The sequence below is a fragment of the Adiantum capillus-veneris genome, chromosome 3 (genome assembly GCF_014529385.1).
Source record: "Adiantum capillus-veneris isolate H3 chromosome 3, ASM1452938v2, whole genome shotgun sequence".
Classification (NCBI taxonomy): Eukaryota; Viridiplantae; Streptophyta; class Polypodiopsida; order Polypodiales; family Pteridaceae; genus Adiantum; species Adiantum capillus-veneris.
The window spans coordinates 104259845-104286362 of record NC_140933.1 but is presented as its reverse complement, the minus strand read 5'-3'; the positions used below and the strand labels follow the sequence as shown (position 1 = coordinate 104286362).

General features: G+C 44.5%; 2 protein-coding genes and 1 pseudogene across 4 annotated transcripts in view; all 3 read left to right on the top strand.

The window, feature by feature from the left end:
- LOC147461431 (cytochrome P450 709B1-like) overlaps positions 1–26518 on the top strand; it is a 63945-nt gene that overhangs the window by 3911 nt on the left and 33516 nt on the right. For 2 of the 3 annotated variants that reach the window (XM_086508995.1, XM_086508993.1), the window contains exons 2-3: positions 12840–13075; positions 13193–13437. In XM_086508995.1, the coding sequence (XP_086365121.1) occupies positions 12840–13075; positions 13193–13437 (481 nt within the window). The remainder of the gene's footprint in view (positions 1–12839; positions 13076–13192; positions 13438–26518) is intronic. The other variant, XM_086508994.1, reaches the window with a different exon arrangement.
- On the top strand, positions 397–12217 carry LOC147461432 (uncharacterized). Its single transcript, XM_086508997.1, has 2 exons — positions 397–11287; positions 11870–12217. The coding sequence occupies exon 1, from the start codon at positions 397–399 to the stop codon at positions 1810–1812; it is 1416 nt and encodes a 471-aa protein (XP_086365123.1). The 3' UTR covers positions 1813–11287; positions 11870–12217.
- On the top strand, positions 3945–12217 carry LOC147461433 (uncharacterized; annotated as a pseudogene).

Sequence of the window (26518 nt, the reverse complement as noted above, 5' to 3'; positions counted from 1 at the left end):
CTTCTCCAACACGATTTGCAAGCGAAAGAAAACCTCAAGAACCTCAAGAACCCAAGATTCTCACGAGTCAAGGACCTCAAGAATCTCAAGACCCCCAAGAACCCAAGTTCCTCGTGAACTTAAGAACCCAAGACCCGCAAGAACCCAAGTTCCTCGTGGACTTAAGAACGCAAGAACCCACACGAACCCACAAGAACCCACGATTGCAGAATGATCATCACTCGAAGCGGATTGGATACTTCGCTTGGAAGTGATGAGCATGAGAGAGGCGAAGAAGAATTTTCCCCATCGGGAGGTTTTTCCGACCCTTCCCCATCTACGACAAAGATTGCACTAACTCCTATGGAGGAGTTGGACCAAGACAGAGAAGCATAAAGAAAAGCCTACGAAGAAGATATGGCAGCCATCGAGCGTAAGTACCAAGAAAGAAGGGCAACCATAGAAGCAGAATCTTGGTACTTACGCTCGATGGCAACCATCGAGCGTAAGTACCAAGAAAGAAGGGCAGCCATAGAAGCAGAATTTTATCGCGAGAACAAAGCACAAATGCAAGAGTTATTGCGACTCTTTTCTCAAGCTCAGGCACAGATGCATCAGAATCGGAAAAAGGAGACTCTCTCAGTCTCTTCTTCTCCACAGCATGACACACAGGATTTGCATGATTGTGTGAAGCATGATGATGATTTGATTGACAATGCCTTGCATGATGTTTTGATTGACAATGATAAGCACAATGATTTGGATGACAAAGATAAGCATGATGATTTGCATGATATTGCTAAGCATGATGATTTGAATGACAATGATAAGTATGATGATTTGCATGCTCAAGATGTGATTTCTCACAAGCATGATGATTTGCATGAAGATGATGTGATTGTTCACACGGATGATGTGTTAGTGGATACTTTTTCTAGCGAAGCTAACCTTGTTGTAGATTCGATCAATCACAAAGAATTGATCTTGGCTTTCGAGTCAAGGTCCACAGATCCTCCACAAGAAGATTCGATAGACCCCGGAGAAGCGATCTTGGCTCTCGAGCCTTGGTCCAAAGAACCATCACAGGAAGTATTATGTGTTCGCATGATTGATACGCACGCATTGTTTGAGTGTTTCATTCGTGATCGTTTCCTGTATTTTAGTCAGCATCGTTATGTGATCCCTTTTCTTAGGCATGACATATTGTATGTTGAGCACGTTTCTCTCATGGATGAGCACGAATGTATGCGGATTGTGCATGAAAAGTTGAAAAGTTTGTATGTCAAGAAGTCACATTCCATGTCTCTTCCTTGGCATGACACAGTTGTTGATAGATCACATGATAGTATGAGTACCACGCATGGGCATTTCCATTGTGATTTGCCACAGTTGATTGATTTTGATCAAACAGAAAAGATTCGATCTAATTGTTTGCATATGTTTGATGAACGGGTTGTCACTCCATCTCTATGTTCATCTACATTGCATACACAGTCTTTAGAGAAGACAATATTTTTTTCCTTCACTTTACATGAAATGGGTATGTTCATGGTTTTGTGTTGGAGATGGTTTCAGGAATTTTCAGCCATGGAGATTCTTGAAGACGAAAGAAGGAGGACTCTAGACGAAGTTGAAGCAAGAAAGGAGATTCAGAAGACTTTGTATCGCTTTCGGCGCGGCCCAAAGAAGCAAGCGTTGCAGACCTTTATGAAGTTCAAGTACCGCACGACCCACACATCAGAGTGGGCCGGCGAAGAGTCCCTTCCAGGATTCCGGATGCTGTTGGCGATCTCCCTCGACGCCATACAGTTCGGTACCAGTACCTCACTTTGAAAAGGAGGGGATGTCACGTGACACATCCCAACCCTATGTGTCCGTGGACAAGCTTACACCACAGCAGGGTTCATTCAGTCCGATCAAGTTAGATTAGCAGTGATCTGGCACTTTTGTGAGTCTATTCGTAGACCGTGCATGCCCAGTCACTTAGCATAGATGCATATCCTCCGGTTGCACACAGCATGACCATCGGAATTCCCATCAGAATCCATTAGCATCAGTTAGGGGAATTTTCCAATGCATTTAGCATATTTTCCTTTTTATTGGGATTTTCACTTATTATTTTTAAGTGACTTTCCTACAAAAGTAGGTAGGGCAATTTTGCTAAGTTTCTATATAAGCAAACCCAAGTTAGCACTAAATGGCAGAAGAGGCAGCAGGAGCACCTTGCTCAACAGGCAACTTCTCAGCAAGACCAACCCCCGCGACTACTCTTGCGTTTTCTCCACAGAAGACCTAGCGTTTTTGCATCAGATCAGCCTTGGCGATTTGTGCACAGTAGATCAGCCCCGGCATCATCACGACACAGCAGATTAGCCTAGCGTTTTTGCATTTGCAGAACCCCGGCGATAGAAGGACCAATTTCAGCCCCTGGCGTTTTTGGATTTCAGCAGCAAATTAAGACCGGCATCATTCACCTAAAGTGTAGCAAATTCAGCCCGTAAAGACCATCAGTTTTCAGCCCTAAGAAACCTCATTTTTCAGCCAAGAAAACGCAACCAAAACAGTCATTTTCAGCCACCGAAACAGTCCAGAAATTCAGCATCAAGAAGATCCCAGATTTCAGCCATCGTCGTCATCGTCGTCGTCACCGTCGTCGTCATCGGCATAGACCAAGTTGCATAGTCCATTGCATACGCATTGTACACCTTTGTGCAATCAAAGAATAGACCACTCTCGCCGACGAGAGTGGGGCCTTCGGATGAGGGTTTTACAACCTCTCGGGTGTCGTATCTCTTCTCTTTCCTTCTCTCAGTCTCATTCACTTGCACGCACAATATCCACTCACTTTGTTCGTGATCATAACACTCTCCATAAGACGGAAAGCTCTCTCTTTCCCTAAGAACTAAAAGGAACCTTGAGCAATAAAGATCACTAATCTTGAGAAAATACAACATTCATTCCGCTGCACCTAACAAAGTCTCAGCCCTCAAACGGGAGCTTGTTAACAGAGCAAGCAGTGGACTAGAGGAAGGTGAATTTCAGCCCTGTGTGATAGAGGAAATCAAGGTAATCAAGGAACAGGTAAGGATGATCAAAGAGGAAAAGAAACTGAATGTGGCGAAGACGTCTGCATGGGCGGATATGATAACAAAGACACAAAAGAAGGCGGATGAGGCCGAAAAATGGATTGAGGTCGCCAAGAAAGGGAAAGGTAAGGAAGTTCTTTGTACACCGACGCTTATCAACATGACCCTCGAAGAGGAACAAAGAAGGCGGATGCGGGCTCTACATGTGAGAGTGACCGGCCTCAAGGACATAAACAATGTGGAGAAAGAGGTCACAAGCCTCACATCCATGATGGGGGTGGAGAAGCCTTTGCACATAAAGGCATGGAGAGTAGGCAAGAAAAGTGATGGCCCGGGAGAGACTTCAAAGGAGAGAGCTCTCATACTACACTTCCCCTCCTTGGAAGAGAAGAAGGAATTCTTGAGGAAGAGGCCTACTCTCAAGAAGACAAATATTTTCCTCGGGATGACCTTACTCTCTCACAGCTTATGCATATGAGAGAGATAATGCTAGAGATTATAGCGGCAAGGGAGAAGGGAAAGATAGCCTTCTGCAGAAGATGGTTGGGTGGTGATTGTAGAGCGGCGCATTGCGTGACGATGCGAGACCTATGGGACCACACTGAAGATTGCTACTTAGAATTGTAATGGGTCTATGAGGTTGGGCAATGGTGCATTTGCGGACAGTTTCTGAGAAAGGGATATTGTATTCTTCTCAGTGACTCACCAAGCCCCTGGACAGGTGATGCCACATGTGGTGGGATAATGATGGGAGAAGTCCATAGGATAGCTACGAGATCTGAGCATGGGAGTAGAGGTTGAGCAGGAGTAGCAGTGCTATTTAAAGAGGAGCTATAGCCACTACTACACATTGTACAAAGAGATGAGCATGCAAGATACATGTGGGTAGGACTGAGAGCTGACACACGTCGATTTCTATACATTGCCATATGTTACTTTCCTCCCAGTACGTCAGTATATGCTACATCCAGAGGGCAGTCGCCTTTCTCTATACTAGATGATGACATATGGGAGTTTTCTAGGGATGGTGATATCATTCTCCTAGGGGGCTTCAATGCCCGAACAGGCAACTCTCAGACAATCTTCTATGACACTTCAGATGAGATGCTTAGAGAGCTGGATGTGGGTGAGTTGGGGCTTGATAGACGCTCACATGACAGACAACAGACGGAGTATGGGAGATACCTCATGGAGATGACGACTACACATGGGTTAGCCATACTTAATGGCTTACAACGATTTCCTGGAGCAGCCGGTTTCACATGCTTTCCACACAGACATGGGGCCAGTACAGTGGTCTATGTTATGACACAGCCGAGCTTTGTCCCTTGCGTTCATGATTTCACAGTGGGAGCCAGGCCAGTGGGCATAGCAGTGGATCATGCTCTCTTGACACTGTCTGTTTAATTTCAGTATAGTACAGCCCAGACATCAGGAGGCAGGTCACACACCCGTTATACATTTAGACCAGAGACTGATTTCGTTTATACAGACAAGATCTGGGATCGTCTATGGGAAGGCACAACTGGCACAGCCGGTACAGGCCTCTCAGTGTGCACCACTCTACTGACTGAGACATTGCATGGTGCTGCATCAGTGGCATACCCACACACTCAATCGGGTAGGAGACGACATTCTGGGAGCATGCCCCAGAATAGTTGGTATGATGAGGAGTGCAGAGAGATGAGAGCCCAGCTTCAGAGGGATCTTCTTTTAGGAATCATCACTTACAGACAGTCTCAGATTGCTTCTTGACGCCTTGTGCGACGGAAGAAGCAAGCTTACCTGGCTTAGATGGAGCGAGACTTGTATCAGATGTTCTTGAGTAGGGACTCAGGAGAGGCATGGCGACTCTTTCATGAGCACTCACCTCCCCCAGTGATTACTTCACTTGATGTGTGGATCCAATATGCGACATCGTTATATACGGTTCCTGGACAGGGACCCCTTCCAGACCCTACAGAGCCATGCCCAGCTACGAGCACCTTCTCTACCACTGGGATGGTACAGAGGGCCATTGACAGGACGAGGACCGAGAGGGCATATGATCATGACGGTCTAGTAGCGGAGCACTTTATACATGCTAGGGATATGTTGATGGAGGTTCTTGCAGTGTTGTTCAATCGTGCCATGTGTGAGGGGTGACCTAAGACTCGGAGGTTGTCTACTATTGTGCCTATCTTCAAGGCAGGTAATCCTACAGAGCCTGGGAACTACCGCACTATTATGGTTGGACACAAATTGGCACGGTTGTATGCATCCATTCTTGAGCAGCACTTGAGTAATTGGGCAGAGGGTGAGGGTGTACGAGCAAAGGGTCGGGCTGGTTTCAGGAGGGGTTTCTCCACTCTTTATCATAATACATATTATGACACTCAGAGCGATCATTGAGGAGGGCAGGTCACATGGGAGACGGATTTATTGTAGCTTTGTGGATTTCCGCAAAGCATTTGCATGGTACCGAGAGCTCGATTGATGCGCAGACTACACGAGATGGGGGTGCCCATAGAGTTGATTTGGGGGATTATGGCTTTGTACAGATCAATGATGGGACATGTATGCACTCCGGAAGGGGTATCTGATTTAGTTCACTCTACTATTGGTGAAACGGGGCTGCCCATTGTCTCCTACTCTATTTGGTATGTATGTTGATGAGGTGTCTGATTACATTGACAGAGAGGGTGACAGGGGTGCCCAGCTGGCAGGGACGTGGATCCCATTGTTGTTATATGTTGATAATATTGTGTTGATATCTGACTCACCAGAGGGTATGCAGCGACATTTGGATGCACTACACAGTTTTGCAGAGGATAGTGGATTGTGTGGAAAGATTGGTAAAACCAAGGTTATGGTGTTTAACACCACACCACACTGGATCTGGAGATCAGCACCTACTTTCACATATGGTGAGGAGATTGTGGAGTACACAGATGCATACACTTACCTGGGGTTAGTCTTTACTTGGCCGAGATTTTCTTTGAGAAGAGCAGCAGAGACTAGACTGACTAGAGCTTATGCGGCTTTGGGAGGCTTGGAGAGGATGTGTTCGCAGGTTCAGTTCTAGGAGCCTAGGACAAAGTTATGGCTCTTTGATACTTTGGTTGCCTCTACTATGCTATATGGGGTGCAGGTTTGGGGACCTTCTGTAGGCCACGATGGTTGGAGACGTATGGAGAGGCCCTTGGTATCTATGATCTCTCGGCTGATTAGAGCCAAGCCCTCCGTACCAGAGATAGATATGCCAGGTTTGCCCTAGAGTCCTCTAGACAGTTAGCTCTACAGGGGGATACATCATGCTGGTATTCACAGATGACAGCATGGTTTCAGACACATGGCTTCACCATGGACAGGCTGCCTCCTTTTTAGTACTCTCTACAAGCACCCTTGATGTCTCTAACACGGGTGGAGATTACTAGACTCATTCGTCAGGATCTGATCCAACTGGACACGAGGAGGACATGGATAGAGCCGGTATAGGAGTTGGGCACGAAGATGGCTTTCTATAGAGAGCATCTTCTCCACCTCACAGGGGATGGGTTTGTGATTCGACCTAGTTATATGGACACATATTTCTCATGGTTTGCGTTGTGCCATTGGCCAGATACGCACATCCTCACATCAACTCGAGATTGAGACTGGCAGATCCAGAGGAATACGAGCAGATAGCAGGATATGCCGCTTATGTCATCTAGAGCGAGAGACAGAGTTACATTACATATGTCATTGCACAGTGTACTAAGAGATACGAGGCCATTTTCATTGTCTATTCAGAGAGGGTTTTGGGCCTCTATCTAGGGTCATGAGTTATGAGGATCAGAGATGTCTTGGATTGTATCTACTTGAGCTACACAGGCATAGAGACACTTTACTGAGGAGAGCTAGAGAGAGACAGTCCCAGAGACAGATTACATATTTCTTTACACTAGATATTGGACACCCAGAGGAGCAGCCACCATTGCAGAGCTCCTACCCGCACTCATACTACCACTACTGGCATTCTCATAGACCGAGCATTGGAGCTAGGGAGATCTAGACGATTGCGATTGAGGAGAGGAGTTACACAGTATCGACGGAGACTACAGCAGAGGATTTGAGCCATACTTCTTGATGTCCAGAGTGCAGATGAGGATGGATCTCTACCATATCTTCCCCCCGCCTCCTCCTCTCATTGTACTACACACTGTACTGGGCACCTTTTGTATTAGATGGCACATACATACAGTCCCACTTGTAGTAGTTGTATTTTTTGTTTCAGTTCTTTTTTATTCCGGACATGGTATGAGAGAGAGAGAGAGAGAGAGAGAGAGAGAGAGAGAGAGAGAGAGAGAGAGAGAGAGAGAGATTTGATTTTGATTTGATTTTGATTTGATTTGATATTTACGTCCTCAGGGGGCCAAAATGACCCATGGGACCCTCGAAAACTCTAAGCAAACTCCCCTTGCGGGGGTGTGTGGTGTGTAGCACCCTTTGCCTTTTCCATGAGTAGTGTGTGATGTTGTAGAATACTGGCTAGGTATATGCCTAGAGCTGTAGGAGATGGGTCGGTTTTAGAGAGCAATTCCTCAAGAGTAGTGCATCCCCTTGTAAGCTGCTGAAAATCAGCGCGTATGTCGGTGTATGCGGGGCATTCTAGAGTCACATGTGTCTCATCCTCAATCTTTTGTAAACTGCATTGGGTGCATTCTCTTTGGCTTGCATCAATTTTCAGCCATCCTCCTGTCTCTACTTTCAGCCTGTGAGCTCTCATACGCATCATAGTGATGGCTCTTCTTGCTCGGTGACACATAGGAGTTCTTATGTGAACTTGTGTTTCTGACATTTTGTATGCCTCCCAATACTTTGTGTGTACATGTTTGCAGTAGTATTCAAATTTAGATTTGTGTGTAGCTGTCTTCCATTTGTTGTGGAGACTGTCTAGCGCTGTTAGCTCAAAATTCAGCATATAATCTCCTTCTTTTCCTTCTTCGATAGGCATGTCTACATATGCTTCCACATTCCATCTTGCAAACCATCTCTTGATGTCTTGTACCAGACTTGAGGAGAGGATTTTGCTCTTGTTGGGATTTTGTGGTGCACAATCGACTCCCCATGCCACTTGTGGTATTCTATTGGGAGACATCTTCTTCACTTTCATAATGTATTTGTACATTCTCTACAATGCTTTCATTTCTAATGGCCTGTTGCCTGTTTCCAACATCATCACGGAGTATGGTGTCGTCGTTTTGACCCCAAGATGTCTACATAAAGAACTTCTTTTGTATCTTTTCTATTTCGTTCCATGTACTGGCCGATATGCTAGCACCCCAAACTTCCACCCCATATAGTATGGTCTGTACTACGCATGTTTCAAATACCATTGCTTTGATCTCCCATCTTCGGATATTGCTTTGTGTACACATATTCTCAAATTGGTAGTATTTGGCCTTGCCCGCATCAAGTCTGCTTCTTACACAACTTCCCCATGCATGATTGGAAGGAATATCCACTCCCAAATATTTAAAACTATCCACCACTTCGATTGCTTGGTCTAGGTACATCACCTTGGGCTGATTTTCTATTTTGTGTGTTCTTATGGACATAATCTTTGTCTTTTTCACATTGACAGCTAAGCCGTAGCTTCACAGAAAGCATGCACGGCATCCATTGATCTTTGTAATGACCTGAGGTTATATGCAAAAAGGACTACATCATCCGCATATATGAGAAGCCAAAGTATGAAAGCTCCAATACTTGGTCTATCTTCTTCTTGTGCAAGTGCTTGTTGTATGAGGTCCTCAAGTTGATCTATGCGTAATCCAAAAAGTGTTGGGGACAGAGGGCAGCCTTGTTTCACTCCCATGTTACTTTCGAACTCTTGGGATTTTCAACATGCATCTCACCTTTTTGTAGAGACGAGCCACCGCCGCTCTAAGGTGTATCGGTACTCCAATGTTTTCCATTTTCAACATGCATCTCACCTTTTTGTAGAGACGAGCCACCGCCGCTCTAAGGTGTATCGGTACTCCAATGTTTTCCATTCTTTTCCACAAACCATCTCTACAAACTGTGTCGAACGCTTTTTGAAGTCCACAAAACAACAATACAAAGTTTTGCCCTTCAATCGGCTTTCTTCCATCAATACTCTGAGCGACATGAGGTGATCTATGGTGCTGTATTGACATCTAAAGCCTGCTTGACCAATTGCACGTTTGTCATTACATTCAGCCCATACACTGATCTCTTTTTCCAAAATGCTACCCAAGAGTTTTGCCATGCATGAACCAACCATAATAGTGCGATAGTTTTCTGGCTGATTTTTGTCCCCACTTTTGAATAAGGCCTTAATCCAGTTTCCTTGCCAATCTACGGGTAGATCTTGCGTGGCTGCTTGATTTAGGAGTCTATGGATCCATTCCTTGGCCACCTTGCCTGACCATTTCAGCATTTCCGAGCTCATGTTATTGGTGTCTAGTGCTTTCCCATTCTCAAGCTTTTGTATACCTTTTAGATTTGCCTTCATAGTCGAGGGTTCTTTCGTTTGCAACTCGGGTTGATTTCCAATCATTTCCTTAGCATCTTTGTGTACATAAAGTTGTTCCACATAAGCATACATGTCTTCTTGGCTGATGTCTCCCATGATATCCTGTCTTTTCCCTTTCATTTTCCGCCATGCCCCTTTCGGGTTCTCTTTGAAATGCTTGATCTCTTTTTGTTCTTTTTCCAACTCATATCTTCTTCTTTTCTTTCGTAGGAGTGCATTATATTCTTTGACTAAAGGTGTCCATTCCTCCTCTGACTTGAGTGTCATTCTCAACCTGTGTTTGGTTGCCTTACATTCTTCATCAAACCATGAATTATGTGGCATGCCTTTTGCATCTTTCTTCTGTTTGCGAGCTCTACCCATTACAACTTCAAGGGTTGTGATCATTACTTGTTTGAAAATTAGCCACGTGTCTTCAACATTGCAGGGCATGTCATGGACCATGAGTATGCTATCAAGAAAAGTCGCATATTCCGTTTTCTTTTCTATTTGCATTTTGTATGACCAAGTCGGCTCTGCTGCTATCTTTTCCTTCCTTTGTGTGGGCACTCGTAACCATACGTGAATGGGTGTGTGGTCCGAGTTTGGGGATCGTTCTCCCACCGCAAAATCATGTATTATGTGTGATCCATCGTAACTAACCAACATGTAGTCAATGGTGCTCATCCCTTTATTGGCCGTGTAGCATGTGTATTTACCCGAGTTTGCAAATTTTCGCGATCCATTTATGACTAACATTTGCATGGAGTTCATCATGCTAATCAAGGCTGATCCTTGTGGATTTGTTATTTGGTCATGAGAGCTCTCCCACATAGGATCGGGGGTGTCATATGCCTCCTTATTGGCAGGATGTAGTGTGAAATCCACAACTTGCATTTGAGTGTGTGCTATACGAGCATTCAAGTCTCCCATAAGCATGACTATGCCCTCTTGTGTGTAGGTTTCAATATCTGCATACAATTCTCCAAAAGGATCTCCTTTGTCTATTTTGAAGGCATTATAGAATGACGACTCTCTATGCGGTATGTAGCATCCAGCAAGGAATATTGGCTTATCCTTTGTCTCAATTTTGATCCAGATATATCTTTTATATTAATCAACCTTGCTTATTTTGATCACCTTGTGCAATTCCTCCTTGTACATCACTGCAACCCCACCTTGACCCCTCATTTTCATACTTGGCATCCATATGGATTGTGTCATATATCCCTCAATGTAAGGGATACGGCATGCATCATGTTCCCATGTTTCAAGCAAAAAAAGTACATCTGCTTTAGGCAAAACTTCTTGCAGACCATCTCCTTTGTGCCAGGGGAAACCCCGACAATTCCAACTTGTTACGTGTATATCTGTGATCCCATGGGTCCCTACCTGTCATGCCTCCTGTGATGTCCCCGTATTAGGGGATGCGTTCTTCTTTATGCGTTCTTCATATGCCTGTCTCCGTTTTTTTTGTTGCATGGGCGTCCTGTCCTCACTAATGTAGATTGTGCTATCTTTCAGGAAAATCCGTGCATTCTCAAGGATGATGGCTCGTTGGGCGCATCTAACAATGTGCATACAATCGCACGATTGCCCTCGGCTCTTTTTTGGCCCACACGGTGTGCCCCGTATACGACCACGTCTTGCATTCCAAACTTGTCTGTGATGATATCTGTTACATCCGTGTTCAATGTGAGCAGTTCTTCATTGTCAGATTCGGGTACGCGCCACGAATCACAATGTTCATATTGCGTTTCTCGCGTTCATGGTATTCTGTCTCATCCACATTTACATACCTATCTGTCGCATGTGATATAGCATGTGAATTCGCATGGCCATTCCTTACTACATTTGCCCATGAGTTTGCATGCCCAAGTACATTTTGTTGTGTGTCGCATACATTTGCAAGCTTCTCCTCTTGGGTAGTTACCTGCTTGTTTAAAGTGTCTTGTAATGCTTGGAATTTCTCTTCTTGTTGCGTGATTTTCAGGTCCTGCATCTTGATTGTGTGCTCTAACTCCTGGTTTTTGAGAGCAAGTTTCTTAATGTCCTCACTCTGCCTCATCATCATTTCTTGCATAGATGTAATGAGACCCCATATGTCTTGCATAGAGCATACAACCGAACCGTCCATTCTTGTGATTGTACCTGTGTTTTTCCTTGTACCTGTACTTGTCCTTGTACCTGTAGTTGTACCTGTACCTGTTTCTGTTTTGGGTGGAGTAGCTAGTTTTTCTTTCGTGTTCGCCATTGTGCGTATTGGTGATGATCGTACTGATAGGCCACTTCTTGAGACTCGCAGATTGACGGCCTCACTCATACATGAAGAGAGGGATGCTCTATTATTGGAAATGAGACTGAGACAGCCTGCGCGCGAGCAGCAGGCATTGGCCTGCGCTTGAGGGAGGAGGGCCTGACCTGCGCGCGCGTCAGCAGCAGCAGGCAGCAGACGCGTCAGCAGCAGTCAGAGAGAGAGAGAGCAGCAGGCATTGGCCTGTGCCTGAGGGAGAAGGGCCTGACCTGCGTGCGTGTCAGCAGCAGCAAGCAGCAGACGCGTCAGCAGCAGTCAGAGAGAGAGAGAGAGAGAGAGAGAGAGAGAGAGAGAGAGAGAGAGAGAGAGAGAGAGAGAGAGAGAGAGAGAGAGAGAGAGTGCTACACTACTCTGAGCTGCTTAGATTCATGACAGCCATTTAGTCTTTTAACTCATTTCATTTTATTTTGTACTCTGACATTGGATCAGATTCATCAGAATTGTACCGGTTTGGTCTCATAGGTCGTTTTGGCCTTTTTAAGACGTTTAATATAACATTTCATTTTCATCTCCCCCTCGAAATTCAAAAAAAGTTTTGGACTCAATAATTAGTAGTTATTCTTATCCAAGCATTGCAAAACAATATGATGTCTACAACAAATCATTCATTCGAAGTACAAGTGCTGAAGGGCGTAAAATGAGTTATCTTCAAACATACCATGAGTTTTTTTGTCTTGGATGAATTATCTTGACACTTTGGAAGTACACTATCGGTTTTTCTTTGGTCTCATGTGCTATTTCTAGTATTGTTGCACCGAACTTTATTCCCCTTGATTATCTCATTTGGGTTGGAACTGCATTGTGTATGGATGATGATCGATTTTTGACATCTACAAGCGGTGACAGTGTGTAAATTGATTAATCAAACGTTTCAGTCATATTCTCAGCTTGTTGCTTGACTTCTACTGTCATAGTTACCCAGCTTTTTCTCCTTGAAGGCACACAATTGATCAAGCGGTAGATTTTTGTGCAGGCAAACCATTCCTTTATTGGCAGGGTTGGAAGTCTAGATTGGCGGTTGTTGATCCTGAGCTTTGCAAAGAATTGTTCACTAATAAGTTTGGTCACTATGTGAAGCCAGCTATTCCAAAACAAATGAATGATCTACTTGTAAATGGGCTTGTTCTTCTAGAAGGAGAGAAGTGGGCACAACACAGGAAGATAGTGAACCCTGCATTTTTCCTAGATAAGTTGAAGGTACAGAACCATTTTGTAGCTTTTCTAGCTCAATTGAGCACATGTTGATAGTCTCTTCAAAAGAAAGGTCGGTAGGATCGTTGAGCTGCATTGAATTGATAGCAAGTACTTCGACAGGGAATGGTTCCAATAATTGTGACCTTGACAAATGGCATGTTGGAGAAATGGAAACGGGAGTCTGAAAATCCTGCATGCAAGGAGATTGATGCTTTCAAAGAGTTTCATGGTTTGGCAGCAGATTTCATTACCCATACTGCATTTGGTAGTAGCTATGCTGAAGGGAAGCAAGTTTTTCTGCTCCAATACGAGCAACAAGCTCTGCTTTTAAAGCTTTCGTTTTCAGCTCTTATTCCAGGAATCAGGTCTGCTTTGTACTCTTTATTCATCGTTTGCTTGTACTTCATTATCATCTTTGCTCGATTGCATTATGTTTCTACTGACTTTTTTTACCTTACATGCAATTAACCTAGTTGCAAGTCCAATTTACATCTCTCAAGGCATTCATGAATGAGACGGATGTGGTATATTTCTTTTAATTGTAGACACTTTTAAAGGATACTGATTCTTGCATTGCGACAATGTGAAAGAGGAGAAAATCATGTTTGTAGAACTTAACGTGACATCATCAGAGGGTTTCTGCCATCTTCTAAAAAATTTCAATTTACTTTCTTTTCATACGAAATGCACATTTTAGCTATGAATCGACAAGTGCACCTCTTGTGCATAATGTCGCCTTGCTAGTACCACCTTGAAAGTAGTATAAGTCATTTTTGGACTGAGAGGTTAACCCTATAGCTTGTGGCCACCATACATCAAAAGATGTGCACTGTCAGTTGGACAATGTAAAGTGCCAACCCCTTTCCTGACAGGTTTCAAAGTTGAATCAACCAAGGATCGGTTCTGTTCATGCCTTTATGGTTGCGTTGTGATGCTTGTGTTAAAAAAAAATGGAAGCTAGGTGGTGGCGTTTGAAGTAGGCATTACACTGATAGTTATTCAAGGCAGTTTCTGTGGGTTTACTTTTGTCCATCTCTAATCAATTGTTTGCATTCATTTGGCACAACGAATGTGGTTGCAGATGCTTCATCTTCAAGGGCCTGAGATGAATGGAATACTTTATTCTTTTATGTTGTCCTTCCAGCTCTTTCTATGAGTGAAAAAGATTTACCGACCTATGTGTCTTGGGTTAAAATTCATCCCTTTGATTTCTTATCCAGATTTAGTAAAGCTACAAAACTACAGAAGAAGATCACCTCAAGACTTTGCATATGTAAGTTATGGAAAAATCTTTTTGCCACAAAAGGCTTGGAGGAGGGCCAACTTATTTTCCACTATGGAAGTGATTAACATTTTGACAAATAGGTGCATGCCATCTGTGCAAGAAGGGTGGGTGTGCTATAAGAGTGGTCAAAAGATGCACTTTTCCCCCAAAAAAGGGAGGACAATTTTATGAATGTTGGCCTTCCTTTAACTCCTACATAGGATCTCCAATTTGAGCGGAGATTGTAGATCTATGATCCACACATCGATCTCTTTCCATAGGTATGTTACTTGATATGGTTTTACCCACTAGATATTATATTTCATTTTTGGGAGAAAAGTTGAATTCAAATAAACTAGCTGTTTTGCCTGTTTCAATTCAAAAGGCATCCCTTGATTTCTTTCTTAATACTAAGGGTTTGAATTCCCAAATAAAGAGGCCCTCCTAGACCCAATTTCTTCCTAACTGGTGGCTGGCCCCCTCCCAAAACCGCTCCAAGACTCCTAGTCTTGATACATAAGGCATTCGCTTTGAGAGGAGTCAAGGGAATCTCATTGTCATTGCAAGATCATTGCCTATCTCCATCTATACAAATACCAAAATCCCCGACCAAATTTCAAAGGGTGCAAGAGCATCATTTGCTTGACTTGGTGACTCAAAATGAACCTTAAAGCAACCTCTCCCTATAGGGAGACATTAAAGATCTTGATGTTAAAGCGGTGTGACAAGTTGTGGACATTGCATAAGCCACTTGATGGAAGCAAATGGGTGAAACGTAGCAGAGCCAAGAAACAGAGGCCAAGTCTGAGCGCAGGTTCTACAAATCACATCGCAAAATCTGGCTCGGACACTGAGGATGTGATAGGTTGTAGGGAGGTGCTGGCATGGCAGTATTTTACGCTAGGAGCATTCTGGTGGCTTAACTTTTATAGCAAATGCTTTTGGAGGTCAATGTTAAAATAGCATTGCTTTAAACCTGTTTTTTGAGCCAAAGTACCTATAAATTAAAGGCTTTAGTGCGAGTGGTACTCTGATTATGTGTGTGTTCCCAGAGAGCAATTATGAACTCTATCTTGCTAATAAATAAAGAAATAACACCTCTTCTATTTCAGCTCAATTGAAGTGTGAATACTCTTTCTGTTCTATTTTTCAATCGTATCATTGTTTTTCCCATTGGCACGTGGGGCCGACACAACTACAGTGGTATCAGAGCTCAGCCTTTTTCTTGTTTTCACAAGGTAATGACCACCTATGGTGGACGCAAACCCTAATCGGACTTCAGTTGAGGACATCAACAGAACTTGCAAGAGCTTATAGATCATGCGGTCATTGGTTATTACATGATGAAGGAAAATTTTGTTTTGCTTGAAAGAAATCTATGATCAAGTCTACCACTCAACCCTCTACTTTGAAACCATCCGCCGATCTATCATTTGGACCTACCCCAACCAATTGGCAAGCCTTTTAGAATTTCAATTTTACCCTGTGCAATGAGAATTTCTGAGAAAGAATAATCAGTGCTACCATTGGTTCCAAACCGGACATATTTTTTTGTTTTTGTCTACTCATAAGACAATCTAATCTCTCTGCATATCTGCAACCTAACAATTGTACCAAACCAAGTGTTGGGACTGGTGTAGATACAATTGGTCATGTTTCCCATGACAAATCTCGAGAACGTTGCAGATCTTGGGGGCAAGTTAAGGGAGAAAAATATTGGATCTTCTTTGACCCTGAAGCATCACAGAATTCTTTCACAATGTTCTACCGAACAACTCGGAATTGATTATGCTCAACTTTTTAATTCAATTCAAGCAGAATTAGCTATGGGTGACATGACCCTGATGTATCTTTTGATCGAATCACTTCATGTTAAACTTTGGGACTATCTCGACATAGTCGACTTCCACAGTATGAAGTTGCCTCACGGGAATTTCACTCCGTTGCTCTTTTGGGCATGCCATGGCATTACAAAAACTATACTGTTTTGGTTTTGCTGAAGCAAGTCCTCATCTTGCCACAGAGAGGGCAAACTACTACTATTGATGTGAAGCTGGAGGAGGATACTTCTTTTGGAATTGGAAACATTTGGTTGTAAATTCTAATCTTCCTTCAAATATAAAGAAAATAATTTGAGGCCGATACAAACCAAATTTGGATTGCTGTATAGGTATTGAACATCGCAAAGGCATAGCTCGACAAGGTATATGTACCGGATATACTAGGGGGCTATGTGATGAGAAGGCACATACCAACATTGGATTGTTGTACGAGATTTAATGGCATAATCAGGTATGGTTGTGCAAGGAATGCTTTGTTGAGCATAATGTGGAACATGTCATACATTGTCAGAAACTAACACTTGATTGATCTGTCAACGCGATACGCTTTGGCACTTTGTGCAGAAACCAATGTTAGATTCATGTGTCAGTGCACCACCTCACTTGGAAAACACCATCACGGGATTAATGTATCAGATCCTTGTTCTATGTTTTGTGGTGTAACTATTGTGAGTAATAGTGTATGTTTAAAATCTGTTGCAAAAGTGTGTGCTCACGTGAACAAGAATTTACTATGATTCTGAGGAAGCATTCGGGTGCGGCCTGAATGCAGGGGACCCATGTAGTAGTTTATGAGAGTCGGATGCTCTCAATGATTGAGAGTGTTGCACAGACATATAAAAAGGAACTCTTAGCAATGAGACATGCTTTGACTTCGTGGAAGCATTACTTGCAGCTTTCACAAATATACACGGATCATTAGAGTTTGAAGTACTTCTTGTCCCAGACAAAGTTGTCAGAAAAGCAGATGAGATGGGCAAACATCCTGTCTTAGTTCACTTCCAGATAGTGTACTTGAAGAGAGAGAAGAATGTGGTTGCAAACGCTTTCTCTTGCAAGCCATAGGTATCAGTTGTTATAGCAATGCATCATAAGGAGTATGATGAGATGCATGTTGTAGATCCATATTTTGGTGAGATCTTTGATATGGTACAGAGTGGGGAGACAGTGTTAGGATATTCTCTCAAGGGTGTTTGATGCGAAAAACCATGGTGTGTGTGACACATTGTTTGAGGCAAAAGGTGTTAATGGAGTGTCACAATCCTCCTTTTGTTGGGCATCAGGGCATATAGAGGCGACACTCAAGGGTATTGGGCAAGCGTTACTTTTGCTGCTCTTGACTCAAGAAGGACGTGGATGAGTATGTGCGCACTTGTACAGTGTGTCGGAAACTCAGTATGACATGCACAAAGTGGCCGGACTCTTTTATTCTAGATTGACCATGGGAGAGTATAGCTATGGATTTCTGTAACGGGACGGGCATCACGTGCCAACGGAAAGAACATACTGAACAGACTTTAGGCACTACAAAACAACTGAATTGAAAGAGAGAGACTTCGCACGAGACATTGAGTGGCGTAGTTTCACCCCCAGAGTGCACTGACCCCAAATTGTAGCGCCCCTTTCCTTATTTCTTTATATTGCTTCAACATGATACAACACTCGAGGTTCCGCTTTGCATCTCCTATATTTAGAATGCCAGAGAGTGAGCCCTTGTACATATTCAAAGGCCCTCGGCCATCCAAAAGCAGTTTGCATGAAAAGCATCAAGTCTAAAAGCATCTGGTTCCAAAAGCTAGCGCCAAAGGCAGCCAGTGTAAATCACGGAAATCCGCACAACTGCCACATCAGCGCAAAACGCAGGTGTCCGTACAACAGCCACGTCACCGGCCTTTTACGCAATTTTTAGTGTGTGAGTCTGCTTTATTTTTAAGCCCCATCAGACAGAGTTCCATAAGTTGTTGGGGGTTAGGATTAAAATTGTCACAAAGTGATGACGTGGCTACAGGCAGCAGAAACCCTAATTTCTGCCAAAAATCTTGCAAACCCTAATTTCTGCCAAAAACCCTAATTTTTGGAAACCCTAACCCTAACTGTTGGCTGAAACCCTAAGTGGCTGGAAACCCTAAAATCTGGCGCCAATGCCACGTGGCAGTAGTGTACGGTATTCCCGGAAATTGCGGAAGCTTTAAAAAAAAAGCAAGCGACGCTTTTTCCCCTGATTTTGGCTACGCAAGGAATTGGAGAGAGAGAGAGAGAGAGAGAGAGAGAGAGAGAGAGAGAGAGAGAGAGAGAGAGAGAGAGAATTTGCTTTATTTTTACTTGCTCTCTCTTGAGATAGAGAGAGAGAAACTGATTTTGACTGAAAGCTTTTGGGGCTCTGCTTTTGGGCATCCCTTGTAACCCTTATATTAGTGGTTTAGGGCTCACTTCTCAGACCATCTGGACGTAGAGTCTGAGAGTGAAACCCTAACCGCTCTTGTACTTTGACATTGATTTAATACATAAAGAAATACCGAAAGGGGCGCCAGTCTTTGGGGCCAATATCTCTAGGCTCCACCGGGCCAGTGCAAATCTATTGTGATCTGTGAATTGTTTTGAAGTGGTTATTTGGTGCTGTCGCGATTGATTCTTGACTTGGAGTGTCCAAGTCTGTTACAGTGGTATCAGAGCACGGTCGATTTCTCTTCTACGGGAAATCCGATCCCCAAATTTTTTCCCGCGACACCTATGGCTTCACGCAAGGATCAGTCGACTCCCTCTGCATCTGGAGATGCGGGCATGGATCACAACGAAGATTCCGGCAGAGTATGGCCCGCCTCGGCCTACTTAGGCGGAGCAAAGAGAGATGAAGCGTCGTCAATTGATCGGCGATGCAACAAAGATGATGCTCAGTTTTGCGAAGGATCCGAAATTGGCAAAATATATGAGCGAGACTTCTTTTCAGGAAGTGCATGCGCAGTGGCAGAAAACCACTACACCACCCTTGAAACCCGCTCTCAAGAAACCTTCTGATCACAAACAATATTCAGAGAAGGAATTACAAGAGGTGGTTGGTGCACGGATTGCTCAGCTTTTTGACGCGCAAAAGAAATCCAAAAAGCACGGCAAAAAGCACTGACTTCCCGGGATATTTAGGTCGTCAGTTGACTTTTGACAAGGCAAAGAAACAGAAGAAGCATGTTCGATTTGAAGGAGTACCCAGTTCTTCTTCTTCTTCTTCTGACAGTTCTTCTAGCTCTCCAGATTTGAGCGAAGAAGACAGAAAAGGTAAAAAGCGAAGCAAGAAACAAAGCTTCGGAAAGGGCAAGAAAAAGGCAAAGAAGGCTAAATCTCGCCCAGAGACTGACAGTTCTACTGAGGACTCGTCTACAGACAGCTCAGATTCTGATGATGGAAACTTTTATGCAAACAAGAAGAATTTTTACAAAGCCAACCAGTATGACTTTCTTGAAGATAAAAGCAAGAAAGTCCGAGAGTTTAAGGAAGGTGGCCACTCGATCAAGTTTGATACTTTTTCAGGATACTCAGATGCTTCGAAGGCTTTGTCTTTTATACAGCAGTTTGACATCGCTTTCGCAGGAGGACGCTATTCAGAGCACTCCAAGATTCGGAGAGCTACCTCTTACCTTAAGGGGAATGCTTGTACTTGGTGGTCCACACTTCTTTTAAACAAGACTGCTCCAGTTAAATGGCTGAAATTTAAGAAGCTTTTGGTTGATGCAAGAGTATGAACGAGATATACGAGCTGCTTGGAACCATCTTCGGATGACCAAGAAAGATACAATCAATGCTTACTGTGAAAGATTCTGGAGCTCTTTTCTACCCGCCTCTTCATTCAAGAAGATCTCGTTCAGAGAACAGATTGAGCGGTTCACCTTGGGTCTACCTACAGAGATCCGAGATCACTGCTTGGAGCAAAAGTCAGCTTCTATTCAGGAGTTGATGAGTCATGCGAAGCGGGGCTTTGCCATTCACTCTGGCAGTCTGACCTACCCCACAGATGAGGCCATGACACAACGAGCCAAACAGACTTCTGGAAATGAAAGTAGAAAGAAAAAGAGCAACCCAGAGAAAAAGGATGCACGACCCAAGCTTACTCCTGAGGAGAGAGCTCGCTTCATTAGAGAGGGGAAGTGCTTTGGATGCGGGGAACATGGACATATCTCCGCGAAGTGCCCTAAAAAGGCACAGAAAGAATAGAATGATAAAGACGACGACAGGCCTGAGAGTTCGAGAGCAACTGAGGAACGTGGTAGAAAAGGCAAATAGAAAAGCAAAACTGGTACCACATGGCGTGGGACCTGCACCGGTTCAAACGAATGAAAGTACAAACTTTGCCGCTTTTTGGGGCAAAGTGAAGGATCAGGAAGCTCTTTTGAAGGAGCCAAGGCCAACTTCTTTTCACTGGAATTGGCGACTCGATTTGGAATTACGCCCGACTGACTGACGCCACAGGCGAAGGTAGTTCGACTGGCACCCGGACGGGATGTTGCCATTACACCGAGCATTGGCAAACTTCGTTTGCAATGACAGGGGTGTTCAAGGCACGCGAGTGATGTTCTACTCGGAATCCCTTGGTACCACCAGAATTACGCCGTGGTTGACTACCGGGCCGAGAAAGCGACTTTGACAAATGAAGGGCTCAAAGATTGTACTTGATGAACTTTAGTTTCTTTACTCATTCTTTTGGGAGAGAACTGAACGATATATAAAGGTTGAATATGTTTTGACCTGAACAAAAGAACGCCAAGATTTTTCTCCACACTCATGCCGATTGCTTTTTTGAGGGCCTGAAGATCAGACCATTGACCTGATACCTGGAAGCACGTCATCGAACCGGCCACCTTACCGTGTGAGCCGAGTACAGAATGAAAAGATTATGAACCCAGTGAAAGACCTCTTGTCCAGCATAGTACTTCACCATATTGCTCTCCACTGTTGTTGGATTTGAAGAAAGACGGATCTTGGAGAATGTGCATCGATTATAGAGCTCTCAACAAAATCCCCATCAAGAACAGATTTTCGATTCCTAGGATCGATGATATACTCGACAGGTTGCAGGGATCCTCGTGCTTTAGCAGGATTGATCTGAAGAGTGGATATCATCAGATCTGAATCGCGCCAGGAGACGTCTACAAGACAGCCTTTCGGACTACTTTTTGGGTTATTTGAGTTTTCGGTGATGCCTTTTGGTTTAACCAATGCTCCTGCAACATTTAACTGGATGATGGACATGATTTTTCAAGAGTACAGGTTATTTGTTGGCACTTTCTTTGATGATATCATTATTTTCTCCAAGAATGAAGCAGAACACAGAGATCATCTTCTTCAGAGATACACTTTTTTTTTTTTTTGGGACACTTTGTCTAGCAGCAGGAGTGCAACTGGATCCGGCCAAGATAGACACTATCAGTGATTGGCCCGATTTGAAGAATGTCCATGAAGTTGGAAGCTTCTTGGGACTGTGTTCGTACTACAGATGGTTCATTCGAAAGTTTGCAAAGGTTGCTTCCCCTTTGCATATCTTGATACAGAAAGGAGTCCCTTTCTCGTGGGGATCCACAGAGGTGACTGCCTTTCAGACATTGAAAGAGAAATTGACTACAGGACCAGATTTGACTTTGTCGGACTTGCAGAAGTCATTCGAAGTATATTGTGATGCTTGTGGTCGTAGTCTGGGTGCGGTCTTGATGCAAGAAGCCATCTCATTGCTTACGAGAGCCAGTTGTTCTCTAGGCCGGAGATGACAGCACAGACTTATGAGAAAGAGCTTTTGGCGGTTATCCATGCTCTTACTCAGTGGCGGCATTACCTACTCGGAGCGGATTTTACCGTCTTTACAAACCATCAGAATTTGCGCTACTTCTTGTCACAGAAGCAGTTTTCGGAAAAGCAGATGCGGTGGGCGAACATCTTGTCACAGTTTCAATTCCAGATTTTCCATGTGCAGGGACAGAAGAATGTGGTTGCAGATGCTTTGTCTCGGAAGCCGTTTGTTCTGGCTATTCCCGCGATACATCATAGGAGCTTCGAGGATATGGTCGACCAGTATGCCATAGATACAGATTTTGCAGATATTTTCACACGGATACGGGATGGGGAGACAGTAGCAGGATACTCCATCGGGAAGGCTACTTGATGAGAAAAACCATGTTGTGCATTACACAGCCGTTGAGGGAAAAGGTTATGACTGAATGCCACTGTCCACCTTTTACGGGTCATCGCGCCATTGCTACCACCATGAAGGGGCCGAGACTCAAAAAGGATGTGGAAGAGTTTGTGCGCAGTTGCTCAATATGCCAGAAGATCAAGTTTGACAGGCATAAGGCATAGGGATTGTTACAGCCTTTACCCATACCCACCCGCCCTTGGGAAAGTATTGAAATGGATTTCATTTTTGATCTCTCGAGAACACCGAATGATCACGATGATTTTCCGATTACATGGCATGTCTGAGACGATTGTCTCCGACAGAGACCCTAGATTTATGTGTTTGTTTTGGAAGGCAATTTGGGAGAACATTGGCACGCAGTTGCAGTTCTCGTCATCGTTCCACTCGCAGACTTACGGGCAATCTGAGAGTGCCAATTCAATGGTTTTAGATTTATTGAAGTCTTGTATCTTGGATCATAAGACTCAATGGGAAAAGTACCTACCTTTGATGGAATTTGCCTACAATAACACGATACACTCTTCATGGGGAAGGCGCCATTTGAGATTGTTGAAAGGGCTGCGAAGGTTCCACCCTTCCTAAGCACGAAAGATAAGATTTTTTGAAGCGGATGAATATACGCGAGACTTAGATACGGCTTTTACCAAGGTTTGCGAGACTTTGCAAAAGTCTTAAGAACGACAGAAAAAGACAGCGGATCATTATCATCGCGACTTGAAATTGAAGGAGGATGATTGGGTGCCCTTACGTTTTGAGAAGGCACGCCTACGAAAGAAAAAGGGAAAGGAGAGGCTTTTTCCAAAGCTTAGTATGCGATACTACGGACCTTTCCAGATAACTGAAAAGATAAATGATATCTCCTTCCGATTGAAACTGCTAGATACTTGGAGGATTCACAATGCATTCCATGTGAGCCTCTTGAAACCTTTTAAGGGTGATGTGCCTGATGATGGGGAGCCTGATGAGCAATCCGAAGTGGAAGAAAACAAGGAGATCCTTGTTCCTGAACAGATTTTGGCACATAAGGATATGAAGAATAAAGGTAAAGTCTGAAGGCGGTTCTTGGCTAAGTTCAAGAACTATCCTGCATTGGATGCGAAGTGGATGGAGGAGGAGGATCTAGCAGATACTTCTCAGATTGTGAAACTGTAGCAGGGCTACAGTCACTTCACAGGACATACAGTTGGACAGTGGGTTACACTGGGACTGGTTCACACTGGACGGACCTTGGTCTGGGAGTGACACGTGGTAGGGTACCTACCTACGACCGACGGTGGTCTAGTGGACCTCGTGGCCAGGTCACCACATGGCTGACATTTATGAGCCGTTGGTGGCTCTTTACGGTGGTACATATGAGTAGTAGCGGTTGGTGATCATCATCTTCTTCTTCACCTTTGGTCCAGCATCGTTCGGGAGGTAAGGAGTCTTATACAGAGCACTGCTTCACCATCCCTGCACATCTGAGCCTCGACACCCCATTTGTACCAGTGAGTCCTGGGCTGGAGCTGAGTGTGCTGCCACGCCAGAGTCTGTACATGGTTCTTTGAGCTAGTCGAGTCCACATGTTCTGGTCCACTGTTGTGTCTCTGTTGTTATCCATTGTTTTTGTGTTTCATTCTGTTTGAGAGAGTTTTCATTTGTTTGAGTGAGATTGTCACGCACATTGCACTGAGGGGCACCCACATTGGAGAGAGCACGACACATTATCCGCGCTACAGGTGCTCTCATTTTGGCGATCACGGTGGGACCTCAACTGAAATCTCACTTTGTGAGGTGCAAATCTTGAAGCTAGTTAGGTTTATCTAGCTTCGCCTACCTTCGCCAACCTTGCCTTGCACTGTTCTCCTCTCGCCTAGTCCAACTGGTCTAGTCTCCTCTCGCCTGGTCCAATTGGTCTAGTCCTCTCCCGCCCTGGTCCAACCTGTCCTCGTCCCTGGTCTAGACCTCCTCGACCCTGGTCTAGTCCTCCTCGTGCCTGGTCTCGTCCCTGGTCCAGTCGGGTCTAGTCACTTACCTGGTCTGGTCTGGTGGAGTCTAGACCTGTCACAAGTTTTCTTGCCCCAAGCTTGGTTGGACTGGTGGTCACTACATGACACATACAAGGAGGTCAGTCGAGCGTCAAAACGCACTACTGAGCCCTCTGAAGTACTATCATAGAAGACGACCTTTGACGCCTTGTAGAAATCCTTCAACCTCATCACCTATACCTCCACATACCACATCACCCATTCCTTCATCAGGTTCCCCATCTTCCCGATCACCTTCTCCAGTAAAGCTCTCTCCTATTCTGATACAGCAAGCTATAGAGCAACAGGCTCAGCAAGGAATCATGGAGCCACTAGCTAGTGTTTTGGCCAAGGTAAACATCAAGTTCCCTACCTTCAAAGGGCTTTCTTCAGAAGATGCTGACGACCATGCAAGAAGATTTGTATCTCTCTGTAGGGGACGTGGTCTGAACAGAGAAGATGCTTATTTGGTACTATTTCCATCCACCCTGGATGGCCTAGCAGATAAATGGTACAGTCAATTTGCAGAGAACCATTTTGCAACTTGGGCAGCCTTAAGACAGCAGTTCTGTGCAGCTTTCAGGCCGGGTGACTACCAGGAGAAGGTGTTGGATGAGTTGGCCAACATGGTGCTCAAGCCTGAGGAGACTTTTGCAGAGCTTATGACTAAAACTAAGTCGTTGGTGGCCAAGCTCCCCCAACAACACGGTGAATTCATGGTTAAAAGGTGGGTGGAGAAGGCGCTTCCCAAAACTTCTCAACAAAAACTCCGAGAGAGTCTCCGACCCGACGCCACTCTCGAGGAGTTCATCGCAGCTGCTACTAGGATAGAGGGGGCTAGGAAGCTGTTCAACAACTCTCCTCACATAGAAACTCCCTCTGTGTTCTCGGAAGGTAGTCCTGCTGATCCTTTAACTTCTTTACGCAGGGAACTGGAAGCCCTAAAGTTACAGCAAGCTCTTCAAGAGGAGAGGTCCTTCTCTCTTAGACAAGAGAAGCCTCCAAATCATGAGGCATTGGAACAGATTAAGCGCGAGCTAGAAGAGCTCAAGTGTCAGCAAGAGACTAAGGCTACGGTTTGGTGTAGCTCATGCCGCTCTCCAGGGCACCCTCCGCAGGAATGCCCCCTTCGGTTTTATTGCCACTTCTGTGAAAAATCTGGACATGAGGACAAGGATTGTTACTACCTAAAGGGATTGCACAAAATACAGCAAAGTCTTGGTCCTTCTCTCCAACAAGGGTTAGCACCATCATCCAACATGGTTTCCCACTACAGCCATCCCAACTACATGCCACCTTTGCTCAATACCCCTGCTGTCCAAGGTATGTCAAAAACTTTCCCGACTCAAAGTTTTTATAATGCTAATGCCACCTCAACCCCTCAGAGCTTCTACATTTCAGCCTCCAACTCCATGCAACAACCACCTCGTCCCCCGTTTCGTCCTTCCAATCGGCCCATACTCTGCTACAGATGCGGAGAGTATGGGCATTATCAGAGCAAATGCCCTCTGCCAGAAGGCTCTTCTTCGTGCCAACTTTGCCCTGAGGCTCAGGATCACTATACTAAGGATTGTCCAAAACAACACGCCTCTACCTCTGCGAGCCCAAGTCAGAGCCAACCTGAATTCACCTTTCCCAAGATCAATTTGATAGCAATTAGTACCAACCCCAAGCCACCCCTTTCTGCCCATATGATTGCCTCTCAAGACAAGTTGCAGCCGGTAGAGGAGCCAGCTGGTGTCCTCACACGAGCTCAGAGGGCAGCCCTCGGCCTCAATCTTCCAGCAGGTACAGCCCTTTCCTCCCCAATGCCTACACCTCCTCCAGCAGCTAACATGCCATCCCCTAGTGCTAAGAAAGGATCTTTTACTATGCTCTCCGATATTGATGGGGCTTTCTTAGAAGCAGTTGCTGACTTACAAAAGATCAAAGTACTAGAGGAACAACAACAGGTAGAAAAAGAGAAGCATACAGCAGAGACAGTCTTGAAGAACACTTTCCAACAAGTGTCCCTCTATGACATGCTTCGACTAGATGCGAGTTTCAGAAGTGACACCCTTGCAGTTATTCAGTCACTTTACCCTGGAGCAGGTCCTAGTGGCGGGCACCTCCCAGTGCGACAGTCAGAGTCCTATATGATATCCAATCCTGCTGCTCCAC

Bases quoted from the DNA above. Each gene is read 5' to 3' on its own strand.
- LOC147461432 (XM_086508997.1), top strand. From the start codon at position 397: ATGGCAGCCATCGAGCGTAAGTACCAAGAAAGAAGGGCAACCATAGAA.